Raw genomic sequence first — 13,871 nt, 5'->3', positions numbered from 1 at the left:
TTGCCTTCCTTGCTGTTAAAAGCCCAGGACCATCGTACCTGCAGGACATGGTCGAACTATACTCCGCAGCAAACTGGCTTGTTGCTCCTGAAATTCAAGGGGGGGCCAAGCTACTACTCAATACAATCAAAATTGTTTGCTGTCCAGGGTCCACAATGGTGGAACAAACTCCCAAATTATATCATGACAGCGGGAATTCTACCCATCTTTTGTTGCAGACTGAAAACTCATCCTTTCAGACTAGAAACATGACCTATGAAAATGGAATAGGGTAATAACATCTTTCTGCTTTTTAATGTAGCACTAAAACCAGTTTTTCTGATTTGATGTTGATATTTTTGCAGGATTCTTGAAAATGTTGGCTGTTCCCAACCCGGTGTATAGTCGTGTCAGCCAAATGTAATTTAATCCTCCAAACCCCTTATTTTATCTTGGCCTGCTATATTTAATTTCCTTCCATCTCTATATTTTCCTTAAAAAATAATACAACAGCTGAGCACACTGTCATGGCAACGGTACCAGGTTTATTTCAGCACTAACTGTGAAGAGCTGTGCCATGAGAGGACAGGCTGGCCTTTGACTTCTTTGGGTTCACCTGGAAACACCAATAGTCATGCTGATGGACCGGTGGAGTCGGCTGTGTGACAGCGAGGGCTATCACACCCTTCTACTGTGTGCACCAAAAAACGTAGAGCTGAAAGTCCATACCTGAGATTTTTACAATTGCCACTATGCACCATATCTCTATTTCTCATATCACCACTGAACAGCTGGTGTGGCATGTGTTCCTGTTCCGCATTTAGATCCTAATTGCTGCTAGGCGAAACGTCTCTGAATACCTTTTGTGATAGACTTGTGTCCTCCACACTGAAGACATACAGTTGGGAACTGGTCCATAGATGCCTCACCTGTATCTAATTTGCCATCATGATTTGCCAGATGATCGTACTGCCGCTAGCAGCAAATGCATTTTGATGAAAGCTTAAGATTCATTCATGAGCTTCACTTTACAGTAGGGCTGTCAAGCGATTAAAAAAATTAATTCTGTGATTAATTAATCTAAATTAATCGCATACTTTTATGACACTTTTATACCTGTTTATAAACAGCTGTATAGCCTGGTACAGTTTGTTTCTCTCTCTCTCTCTCTCTCTCTCCGTCTCTCGTAACTTCTGTCTCCACAACAGACAGCGCTGCACTGCCACAGATGCCTATGCCGATTCAGTCACCATCTTCGTACTCATAGGCAAAAATATTGACACACACACACACACACACACACACACACGGGGCGGGTGTCCGTTTACGCGGGAGACGAGACAGCTAGCAAACAAAATTGAGAGACACGGAGGAAGATTGAGAGATACTGTTTTGAACCTACATGGTTGCACCGACTAAATCAATAATGCACAGACACTGCGGAGAATAAAGTAGGATGTCTTCCTACCTTCATATTTGCCCGAAGCATCCCATAAACCGTCCATAGAGCCCTCGGCTCGGCCCCTTTCCCCTGCTTCTCTCTTTACTTTTCTCCCTTTCACCCGTGCGGGCCGTGTATGAAAGCTACAGGTGCAGCTCGGTGCAGCTGCGCACCACTTTTGCACCGGGTCAAAGGGCATTATAGAAGTGCGATTAATCTGCGGTAATTTTTTTAATCGCGTTAATTTTTCTGTGATTAATTAATCAAAATTAACACGTTAATTTGACAGCCCTACTTTACAGCAATAAAATCAATTTTAACATTGCCGTTCATATATGCTTAACCGTGTTGGCAGTCTTGAACGTTAGGAATAGGCTTAAGGGGCTTATGCTACTGTACGCAGTGCCGGAGCCTTATGGCAAGTCCCAAATTGATGCTTACAGTGTAGTTTGCTCTGAAGGATCTTTATCTTTGGTAATTCATTCACAAGCTGAAGAGATGGAAAAAAAGAACTAACATGGGATACCCTCTAGCTGATCTAGTCTTCTTTAGTGTGTGCAGTGAGGGAAGCTGCTGAATCAGCCACAGAAAGCTGCTGAAAGAAAGCAAGAAAGGCTGCTGCCTGCTTTGAAGCCCTCGCTACTTTTATTGTTAACATGACAACCCGCCCCTTCACAATAGCTACAATCGTGGATCTGAGAAATTCAAGTTGGAATGATGAAGGATGGGTTTGACAGGCTAATGCTGCTTTGGCCGAGGAAGTTCACCTTAAAAAACCTCCCCACCAACAACAAAATTAATTTCCCAATTCTCATAGGTTTTCCATAGGCTTGTGATAAATTATCTTGTTCCCTTTTTCATAAAAATAAATGGCTACAGAAGTATGAGAGATCTGTCTCTTCACACACTTAATATAGACTTGTCTCTTTGGTTTTTCTAATCAGGATATGTCAAATGTTCTTCACCATCTTGAGTGCTGAGGAACTGAGGCTAACTAAGGCTCACATGCCCTCACAGATGAAAGAGTATTGCCCTCTGTGCTTTAGAAGGGAAAAATAATTTCCATATCAATACAACATGAATCACAATGGTTTCTGTGAAGCATTACTGAGAGGGGATTGAAGCAGTCATCAGCTCCATGTTACATAACACAGAGAAAGTGCAAAAAAAACATGAATTATGTATATTTGATTTGGGGAATGTAGGCCCCTTTTTGCATTACTATCTTTGAATAATTATTGCTATACATTTTAATAATCATAATTAACCTTAAAATATTACATTGTGCTATACTGAAAACCGAGCAAACATTAACCTTGAGAACATCAGGAAAAACAAAACAGAATTGCAGGGGGCTGGATGAGGTAAGAGTCAATGTGAGTGTTCAGCATGGGTTTCAACTCTGCTGTGCTTTGGTGGGTCAGGCCTAATTACAGCTCAAGGAGAGGTTCTCCAGCGAAACAGAGTGCCTTGTGAGGATTAACTACCATGAAGCCGCTGAGTTATATCGGTCGCATGAGCGCTGCACTAATAGAGTCTTCTCTTCACAGACGTAGTCCCTGTCCAGATTAGAAGTCCCAACCTGAGGTTTGTTCAGGTGATTAGTCAAGGAATGATACCTGCTTATGGGGAATGGGTTAGCATTACTCTTACCGAATCCCACAAGAGCTCTGTCTTGGTGTAAAGATGGTGCTTTCAGTCAACTATTGAAATTTAAATCAGTTAAAAAAAAAGTATTTAAAGGGATAGTGCATCACTTTTCCATGTACATGAATGATGGTTTCATTCAAGCCATGCCAAATTAGTTGAAACAAAGTTGATTAAGCCTACCAGCTTCCCAAAACTTTTTCTGTATTTCTCAGTATGTCAGTGTTTGTCACCCCCTCTGAAACTGGTGCGGGAGCTCAGAAGAATCCCAATAAGCGCCAAAGAAATGTTTCAGTTGATTCTACTGCTAAGAAAAAAACCTGAACGTACAGCAGAAGGTATAAAATCAATGCACGATCACCGAAGGCTTGCCTCATTTAGATGCGCCGACGGTGGTGTTGTTGATGGAAGTTACGCTCTATAGCTTTAAAGAGGTTTCCAATTGTAAAAACCTTCAATTCTTTTACCTTATTTTTTTTTCACTTTCTCCTTTAATATTGCTTTTGATTGTGGTGGTTAAAGATCTATGGCGTGAGTCTTGGAAAAAGCCAGTCCCAATCCATTAATATGACTCTTACTTCAGTCGTTTTTGAGTTGGAGGTACACAGTCTCCTGTAATGCGTGTGCATCTCATTGCTTATCAGACGTTTTAATCTATTAATCTGGATGTGCTGTCATGCGTTCTGTGACAAAGCCGCTTCAATTACTTTCTCTTATCTTTGGTGTTTTTTTTCTTCTTTGATTAGGTAGTAAAACTGTCTAGAATAATTCCAACAATAATAGTGTGCCTCATTCTTCAAAAATGATGTACACAAATAAAGTAAGTTTTATTAGATATAGATGAGTTGCACTACAACTTTTTTTTGGTTAATAAATACACTCACATCCTCATGTCCATGCCATCTATATCTTTCTGTCTTTTGTTCCTGTACGAATATCTTGATAGCTGATTGTCATGATACTCTGTATAAATGCCTTGCATCTATTCCTGTTTTTCATACAACCCAACCAGTTTAAGCAATACACACTCCATCCAATTATACTAATGATCATCAGGACCCCCCTCCGAAATATGTCCATACATTTCCAGGACCTCTACTGATTACTACCCCCAGTCCGTCTCTTCACCACACCATTTGCCTTCCCTTATCGGCTCTCCCACACAGCACATTAACTTACCGGAGCCAGCAGGATGGGCGCACTGCGAAGTAAAGACAGCACTTTAGGGACCTCATAGACATTATAATCAGTGGGGACAAAGAGCTGGGGAGTGAGGGCAGAAGGTTAATGAGATCAGCCACTGAGAGAGGGCGCTTTACTTTACCCAAACCTGGGCCGCCAGGCAATGTTACAGTACTCAGATCCAATCAACCCGGCTCGTCAGTATCTATCAGAATCCCGGGCATGGAGTCATGCTATCCTCATCGTTCAATTTGATCTTGATTGGGTATTGAATGTGTCTCTTTCTCTTTCTGCAGGGGAGCTTCGTGGCCAGCATGACTGCTACGCTGAGGCAGATGGACGACTATCATTACGCTCATCTGATCAGCACCTTTGGCAAGATAAGGAGCGATGTGGTGGTGAGTACACCTCTTCAGTGTGTCCGTGTCCGCGTAAATGAGATACTGCAGGCTACATTGTCATCTAATAACTTGAAGTGTCGGCCCATCAGTTCAGCCTCATTTAACTGTCCTCTTTTCTAGATATTCAAAAGTTAGATTAGCTCTGATAGGAAAATGTTTTTTTCCTTCCACAATAAAGTATCAAATTGAATTTCTGTTATTCCTTGCTCTGGGGCTGCTACGTCTACAACAGCATGCTCTTGATAGTAACTCCTAAGGGGAAGCAGATCACTCGTTGCAGCAAACAGGTTGTGGAAGAAAAACTCATTGATGTTATGGATTTCGGCTCCGAATAATTCCTCCTCTCAAAGTGGTATTTCTCTGATATCTGCTGCTAGCATTCTGGTACTCCCCTCTTGACAAATGGGAATGTCCCACTGTTTACTTTTACCTTAACAAACGACTTTTGAACTTCATAAAGAAGACAAATATCTGATTAAGATCACATGGTAAAGCTTTCTGATTTTGCGCTCACTCACAACACATACTGCTTTTTTTGGGTATTTATTGAATCATATGCATATTTTCTATATGTTTCAATCAGAAGAATTTATAGTATTTTTCTGTTGACTGTAAATACGAAAAATCAACATTAAAAAGAAAACTTTCTGACCTTCATGATTGTAAATAAGCGTTTGTTTGGGACTGCCTGTCTAGTTCCCACGGCAGGATAAACAATCACTGTGATGAAGCTGGATGTTTTCACAGATTTATTGTTCCTGAAGCTGGCGTGGGCCATATCCACATTTCAGAACTGGCTGCAGCCCAAAGGACTTTGTTGTTTTGCAGCGGTTCTTCTAAACCACGCCAACACAAAGCACAGGGAATCATCCAGGAGCGAAATATCTACAGCCAGAAATAGATTTCACATGCATATTTATGTCCTAGGTATTTAGCTGATATTAAAATGAGAGCTGGGTGGGTGTGATGGTAAATAATGTAACAAAAAATGCCAGAAATGTAATATGCTGTGGTTGGTATCAGGTTGAGCATATGTTATGGTAAAACTGAACCTAGTTATCAAGCTGTCATGTTATGCTTTAATAGCTGATAATTATATGTCCAGTTTGGTATCTAAATATTACATCAAGAGCTTTTCTGTGAGCAGTGGGTAGCTACAATCTCATTCATTGTACTAGATTTAACAACACCCACGATTGTAGGCAATAAGTGCCAACAGCAAAAAGAAAATATTTGAGTCACCTAATCTTATAGCTGTGTATGGCTGAACACCGCAAACTCCTCTAACAGTTCATTTCAGGTTGCTCTTATCTTGAAAGTGGGGAGAATAACAGTTTTCATTTTGCAAACTTTCTGTCTCTTGCAGGATTTCCTAATGGAAACATTTATCATGTTTAAAGATCTCATTGGGAAAAACGTCTACCCCTCTGACTGGGTCATAATGAACATGATGCAAAATAAGTAAGTACGATATCACTGGACACACACACACACACACACAAATGGAAAACATGGCACTAGAAACTCCCTACACTGTTGTTGCTAAGGAACAGTAGTCAGAAGTGGGTCTGGGTATTTTTTTAATGTTTTTCCCTCCGTGCAAATATCAGCACAAGTCCTCAGCAGTGTAGCAATCAGATGAGCAGACAGCGCAGCCGCAAACAATCACATGAATTATAGATGGCCGGGTCTATGCTGCCTGCTAATCTCCAAACTTAGTCTCAGCATCTCTTTACTTTGTTGCTTGTTGTGCTGCCACGGCCTTCTGTTTTATTAATGTGAACTTGCCTGATTCCATTTCTGTCGAAAATGGAAAAAGGAGATGAAATGTGCTTTGCAGTTTAGGAGTTTAGTCAAGAGCTGTGCTTTTGTGCACTTGTCAGATGAAGTTAGAGCTGGAAAAAGTATTTATAGGCTCTTTTTGTGATTTTTTTTTTTTATATACAGTACATATACTTCCCCATTTGTGGCTTTTCAGAAGAGACATGTACCGGAATGTGTTGCCGTGCTCAATTATGCAACGGCACAGCAACAGCTGTCAGATGAAAACCTAACAGAAAAAACTCCAAAACTAAATAAGAAAATGCCTTCTTCCCCAACAGCATCCATGCATTATTAAAACTGCTGGATGTGTTTTAAATGGTGGTCAAGGACCCATGGGCACTATGAAATTGACATGCCTCTACTGATTTAGCATTGCTCTCCTACAATATTGTCAGACTAGCATTGAAATGTGAAAAAATATGGATGCAGCAGAACCAGAGATGTTGTCTCTTTTTTTTATTCCACACATTGTTCTAAAACCTGGCTTGTGTATTTTATGAAACTCTACCGCAGATTGATCAAAGATTCAGGTGAGTTCTGCTGGTAGCAGCTAATGTATCCTTGATCATCCAGCCTCAAGCAGGGTTGATGAGTGGGCCACAGAGAACACCAAACTACACTTTTTCATTTGCAAACTTTTATGTCTTAAACTCCCCCCATCCATAAGCTGACTTAAGTGACATTGCTTCAGGCAATGTTTTAGATTCAACGTAGCTCCCTCGGAAGCCCACCAGGCTTTATAGAACTTTCTTCACATGTGCTTTAGTAGTTTTGTGTAAAATTGGCAGAGTTCCCCTTAAATGGAACTTGCATCAGACACAAAAACAACAATCTGGAACAACAACATTTAAATAACAAGGCTTTTTCTCTTTACAACAGAGCACCTGGGGCTGTATCTTTAGGAGCCCAGGTTCTAAGTAGCCATTTACGGCAGGTGCAGAGCTACTAGAGGCAACCCCTAGTTGACTGGGAGCAGTTTGCCTGCCCACTCTTTCCAAAACTATTCTAACAACATCAACAGCTGGGATATTTGACTAGATTGCATTGCTATTCAATTCTGTTTCTGTTCCTTCCACCAGTCCACTTAATTACTACAAGCCAGATTCCATATGGAACTGAAACAACCCACCTAAAAACATCGTTAGACACCTGGGCCACAATGCAGAATGAATTGGCATAACTTTGTTTATGATGCTGCCGTGTGCCTAGCAGGAGTTCAAATCACATCTGGACCATTATAGACTGAGCTGCAGTATGAGGGGATGGTTACATACAGCTCTCTGACCCTCCTAAGCCATAGGCGCGCACACACACACACACACACACACACACACTGGAATAACAAGCTTTTTCAAACACTCCATACCCACTGTGATCTTGTGCTTTCTGGAGCAGCTTTAAGGATGGGATGAACATCACTGAGCTCCCAGCAGTTAATTCTCAGATCATGGTTTGTAGCGAGTGAAATGTTTTTTTTGTTTTATCTCTCAGACTAGAGGTCAGTGTGTCATTTCCAATGCCAAGGCAGAACATTCCCCAGTTAAAACTGTTTGTCTACTTGTCTTGCACTCGCCTGTGTGAGCCGTTAGATTAATTCAGCATTTCTAGTCGGTGCTTTCGGACACTTGCTGGAGCTAAATCATTGTTCAGCTCAATGAAAAATAATCCTGTCAAAGTCTGACTAACAGTCACTGATCTCATGGTCTTTGTACTCAAGCCTGTTTGAATGAAGCAGGTGTCGGCTTTGCCACAAATTAGCAGAACTCTTCCATCCCTCGCCATCGTCAGAGTCTGTTTGATCACTTGTTTCCTGCTCCCCCACAGTTAAAATCCAGGCTGATACTTTCATCCATCACACAAGAGGGATATAAATGTTTTGCATCAACAATCTTAGAGCATACTAGCTATGTGCGTGCGTCATGCTGTTTTTTACACTCTTTGATTGCCAGAGCATTCGAGACGGACTGATTTCCCAGCAGTCTCTGCAAACTTTAAGTGTCATGTTTTAGAGGCTGCAGCGTTAAGCTAGGACCACCACTTCATCCTATGGTTCATGTACTTATTTTTAAGCTGTGTTTTCATTTTGGATTTCCGTTCCCATTTGGCCACATGGCAGGAGAAAAAAAATTTGAAATCTCAAACACATTGTATTTTCACCTTATATTGAAAATACAAAATTGGTTTTGCTGACATGGCCGTTATTGGACATTTCCTATTTACACATCCAGTCGAAGAAGGAAAAAAGTTGGGGGCGACTGTGGCTCAGGTGGTAGAGCAGGTCGGCCAATGATCGAAGGGTTGGCGGTTCGATCCCCGCCCTGCCACTTGTGTCATGGTTGTTTTGTCCTTGGACAAGACACTTCACCCACCTTGCCTCGTGTGAATGTCTATAGTTAGCCTGCTATCGGTGTATGAATGTGTGTGTGAATGTTGGTAACGTGTAAATGGGAACAGGTCTCCCTTGAAAAAGAGTCTCCGGTCTCAATGGGATTTACCTGTATAAATAAAGGTTTTTAAAAAAAAGTCAAATATTTAATATATTTAGTCATTTTACAGTACAGTGCTCTTACCAGAGCCTGTTTGCTGGAAAGAGTTCCCTCTGCTTGAAAAAGGATTAATCAGACTGTGTTGAGACTGAACCATAATAGTAAACAACTAGCTAAAATACATTAAAAAGCTCCAGGCTACCACTAAAAGCAACAGAGTCATGTAATCCATTACTAATATAGAAATCTTGGTTGTTAGACCTTAAAAATACTTGCATGTCTGTTTTTCTATCAAGTGCTTTGAAGCGTGCATTTATTAAGGGGTGCCAAATTTTGTATTATTATAAAGTCTAATATCGGAATATTCCACAGTCTTCCCTCGGCTCACAGCGTCTTGTTATCAGGGAAATCCACACGTAGCACATTCAGCACACAGATAGCCACCACCCACGTCACATGCAGACTCTTCTTTCATGTCACATTGTGATAGCAACATTAATGAGATGGGCATCCGCTGTAGCAGCAGTCGTTTCCTCCCACTCCTTCTCCTCCACCCAGCGCCTTTTACTTCCTCCAAGTTGTGTACTGATTTATGGGCTCTAATTGCCCTGGGGACTGTATGCGGCATCGGGATGGTTAGCCACTGACTGCCGTTTCCCCCATGCCAACTGGCCCATGGCTTAGTAGTGACTAGAGCTAATTGGCACACAGTTACAAGCTTGCTCTTTAAGCTCATGGTTAGCTGAGAACTTGATTACGTGTCCACAGATATTTCACAAGTCATGTGCATCTTATTTGGTCCAAACACCGATAGGAATTTAAGTCACCTTCAATGCGGATTTACAGCAAACTGAAACAAGAAGATGTGACCTGAATTGTAAGAGTGACAATAAACAAAGGAACAAAAGGGGCCCACCGTAGCTAGCATCATGTTGTTTACAGAGCCAAGGCTACGTATTAACACTGGATTTTTTTTTGTTCAGCACACACACACATTTAGCAGAAAGTGAGGAGATATTCACTGATTTTGACAAAAAAAGAAAATTGACAAGTGTTCTCCAGAATCGCTGACAACACAAGCTCCTCTTTGAAATAGGCAACATCAAAAAAGCTTCTGGAAAGCAGATATAACACTCTATTTGAATGTATCCTTTCCTTTTTAGAGGTTCAAGTGCCTAAACCTTGATTTCTGGCTTTCGCCTAACCACCATAGTCACTGTCGGTTTTCTCCCAGGGATGAAAAACCTTGCATCACCTTTTTTTCCCCAGACTACAGCTGCTGGCTGCTTTGTACAGTCAGCTTAATGGGCTCGCTTACAGATTTACACAGTAAACTTATCAAGAGCTCAAGCACTCCTCAGCCTTATAGTCCGGGATGTGCTGATGCGCTGCATACTTAGTGCAGTCATCATCAGCATCAATCTGAACAATGTTCATTGGCAATTCTTATTTCAGCAGCTGTGGATGTTTCAGCAATCAAGATGCTAAAATAACAGATTGAGTTCAAATGATGTTAGGTGATCAACTGTAACTTGTGATATTTAACATATTGGTAAATGTTCCTTTTTTCCCCAGATTAAGTAAAAATATTTCTAAATTAGGGGAGAACGGGGTAAGTAGGCACACTTTTTACTCTAGTGAGAATTGCTCATCACCTAAACATCTTTCAATAGTCATTCCTACATTAAATTGAAGCTTAAGGTGTTGGCTTGAAATGTGTACCCCTCACTTTTTCTATCTTATTGTAATAAAGAAGAAATTAATCATCAAAGACACCCTTACACATTGTGACAACCAACCCCATCAAGGGGTCGGTTGTCAAACACTATGGGGTTGTTTGTCACAATGTTATCTTAATGGGAATAATCTTAAAAAGAAGGCAAGAAAGTAGAACTAAATTTGAAAGTTTAATTGCATTGTCAAGTTGACAAATAGGCCTACATAACTTACTGTAGCCTTGGCAGCTGGTCTAGCTTGGGATGCACTGGGTTGTTTTGATTTTGTTGTCCTTTTTTCTTTTGCATGCTAGCTGCCTTTTCCTGCTCTATTCTTTCCTTCTCTGGGGTGTCAGTGAGGATACAGCTTGACAATTTATTTTGTTATTGGGTTCCTTTTCTGGCTGCAGCCTTGAGATAACATGTGACAACCAACCCCCCAAAAAATGTGACGACCAACCCCAACTTGAATTTCTTGCTAGCATCAAGGCCAACAACCATCTGACAACTAATTAGCTTGCTAACCACAATCTAAACTATAGTTTACCCTTCACACTTTGTATGGGTAACAAGTGTTTTGTTATAAACCCATTGTGTAAAAGCCTAGAAGAAAAATACTGAGGAGCTAAATATTTTCAATTTGACATGAAAAACACAAACAGTCGTCTCACCTCAAATTCAGCAGTCTAACTCCAAGGAAGACTATGTAGGTGACCTCTGATCCCAATTCTGGATATTTACATACCAAAATTTCACAGACAGCGCCTTCTGGTTCCGAGATATAACGATTGTGACAACCAACCCGTGTGACAAATTACCCCGTTCTCCCCTAATAAATTTTAACATGTAAAATCATGTTTAAAAACTATAATCCACTTTATCGAAACAACAGAGATAAACTGATCAGTTGTTTTCTTGAAGTGATTGTGTTATTTTCGTTGTTGTTCGACATGCAAGAGAATACATTACACATATGTTTCATGCCTCACTGGTACACTGGCAGAGCTGTTAATTATGTGTAAGAATAGTAGATTGCGAGATGAATGTGGGGAGTTCTCCGAGAAGCCAGCGTGGCAGATGAAAAGATAAAAAGCCCAGATGAGCTGAAGAAGCAGCTCTTTAACTCCATAACCCATGCCATCAGTCCCTCACAGCCTCATTAGGAGAGAGGGGGGTTCTGAAGCTTGGACGGCTGCCTTTTGGAAGGTTCTCTCTATGACTAATCCAGGACCTTGAGGGGCAGGTCTGTAAGGCAAGGGAGAGGAAGGAGAGAATGAAAAAAGACTGTCAATGATGCCGTGATCCAGTTTGCCCCTGTGCAATCCACTCACCCACCAAGATTAAAAAACAGTGCCTGAAGGCGTATTGGTATGATTTGACATACTCCCCTCTTGAGCAGTGCGCTGTTGGAATAATGCCATTTTGAAAACCTGTTGAAAACATGCTCTGACAAGTTGCATGGAGCTGTGGGATTTCAAGATATTTGAAATTCAGCTTTGTAATGAAATTGCCATAGAACATAATAACTATAATATCTAGCTGCATAGATGATTGACAGTAAGCTTCCCAAATGATCTGCGCACACTAATTTAAATGCACACTGCCACTGCTTCGCGAGTCTCATCTTTTTTTGGCAGCGTGAACCGAAAGGAAAAGCCTGACCTTTACATGGTTCTCTGCTGTCATGCTGCTTTGTTAATGTAGTGAGAGTTGTCTACTCTATCCCTCTCTTGTGTTTGGTTCGTGTCCGCATGTTTGAACCACGATTGCCAATTTTGAAATGACGAGATTAAGAAGCAGCTTTACATAGAAACCATGGGAGAAACATAGTGACATAGTGCTACATAATGCACTGCACTGCATCACCAGCTGCTGCTTGAAATATGGGTAAGGATTGCCAACATTCTAATGTGGTTTAAAAAGCTTCCAAATTTATCTTCTAACTCCATACATATTCAAAGAGCTCTGAGGTAAATGCCAAACCTCCGTCTTAACAAGCTATTCAGAGTAAACTACAAGAAGTTTTTGTATAAATCCTGCCGCTTTGTGCCTTTGCTAAGGCAGGTAACATTGTTTTTTTCCCTTGGAGTGCAGAGCACTTAAGTGGCTGTGATTGTACCCTGTCAGTTGGCCTTTAAATACTGCCCCCTGTGGAGCGATAACATCCAATGTGATTTCTTTCAACCATGGTTTTTATCAAGTCATTATCAAGAAGCCGCAGGGTGGCTCACTGCGTAGGATAACTATCTGTCAACTGGGCCTACCACATCCAAGCTCTAAGTAAAAGTATTCAGACCATTAACTTAAATAAAGGAGCCACATCACAATGTTAAAATAGTCTAATACAATAATAGAGGTGAAAGTCCTTCATTCAGAATTGTAAATAATTAATTTGCATGAAAAACGTATTATAAACGGATTATAGTGAAATGAAAAGTTTTCATTTTACAGAATTCCCCTCTTCATAGTGTTATATTATTAAACTATTAGATTAGTATTTTTGGTGCATTACCATAGCAGCATTTGTTGTGTAAATTGTCAAGACAAAGCTAGTTTTAATTGCATTTAGGAGTAGAAGTATGAAAGACCATGAAATGGAAATGTACCACTGTGTTGACCCTACATTTTTTTTTCTTGTGCTGGCAGACAAGTGAAATTGCATTTTGTCCCTATTGGGTATAAAATAAGGAACACTTACAAAGGAAGCGATGCCTCCTTTGCTAGATACTAAACGGGCATCCATGGCATGAATTTCCATCTGCTAATATGCCAAGGCCCTGTGTAATCACCCCAATACACGGATCTCCACTTCTATTGTGGGTATGAATCCAATCCAAAACATCTAATCAGTTTTACCTTATGAAATATGGCCATGTATTCATCAAAATATGTCAGGGTAAATGTAAAAATCTTCATGTTTTTTTTGTTAGTGCAAAAAGTCTTATGCGTTTATTCTTCACTCTCTAGTTTTATTCAAGCATCTCATTTGTATTTGAAAAGCAATCATGAAAACAAGTTTAGACTGGGAATCTGTTTTAAATGCTTTGTGATTCATCTGCTAACTTTGAATATGCGTCATTATCTCACCCATTGCTCAACATGAATTTCGCCAACGCTCTGACTCCTGTGCACAAAGTTTTGAGTTTTCCTATTCGCTTTTATTTTGGAGATCTGTCTAAATCAGCCGTGTGTTGCC

At 40.6% G+C, this 13,871-nt stretch overlaps 1 protein-coding gene across 1 annotated transcript in view; it reads left to right on the top strand.

Annotated features, from left to right (window-relative positions):
* Positions 1-13,871, top strand: part of dock1 (dedicator of cytokinesis 1) — a 172,877-nt gene that overhangs the window by 103,165 nt on the left and 55,841 nt on the right. Inside the window, exons 28-29 of the mRNA XM_080049354.1 lie at positions 4,546-4,647; positions 6,017-6,111. Of these exons, the coding sequence (XP_079905480.1) occupies positions 4,546-4,647; positions 6,017-6,111 (197 nt within the window). The remainder of the gene's footprint in view (positions 1-4,545; positions 4,648-6,016; positions 6,112-13,871) is intronic.

The sequence above is a fragment of the Ammodytes marinus genome (assembly GCF_949987685.1).
Source record: "Ammodytes marinus genome assembly, chromosome: 20".
NCBI lineage: Eukaryota > Metazoa > Chordata > Actinopteri > Uranoscopiformes > Ammodytidae > Ammodytes > Ammodytes marinus.
The sequence above is the reverse complement of the archived record's forward strand: the minus strand, read 5'-3'. Positions and strand labels throughout refer to the sequence as shown.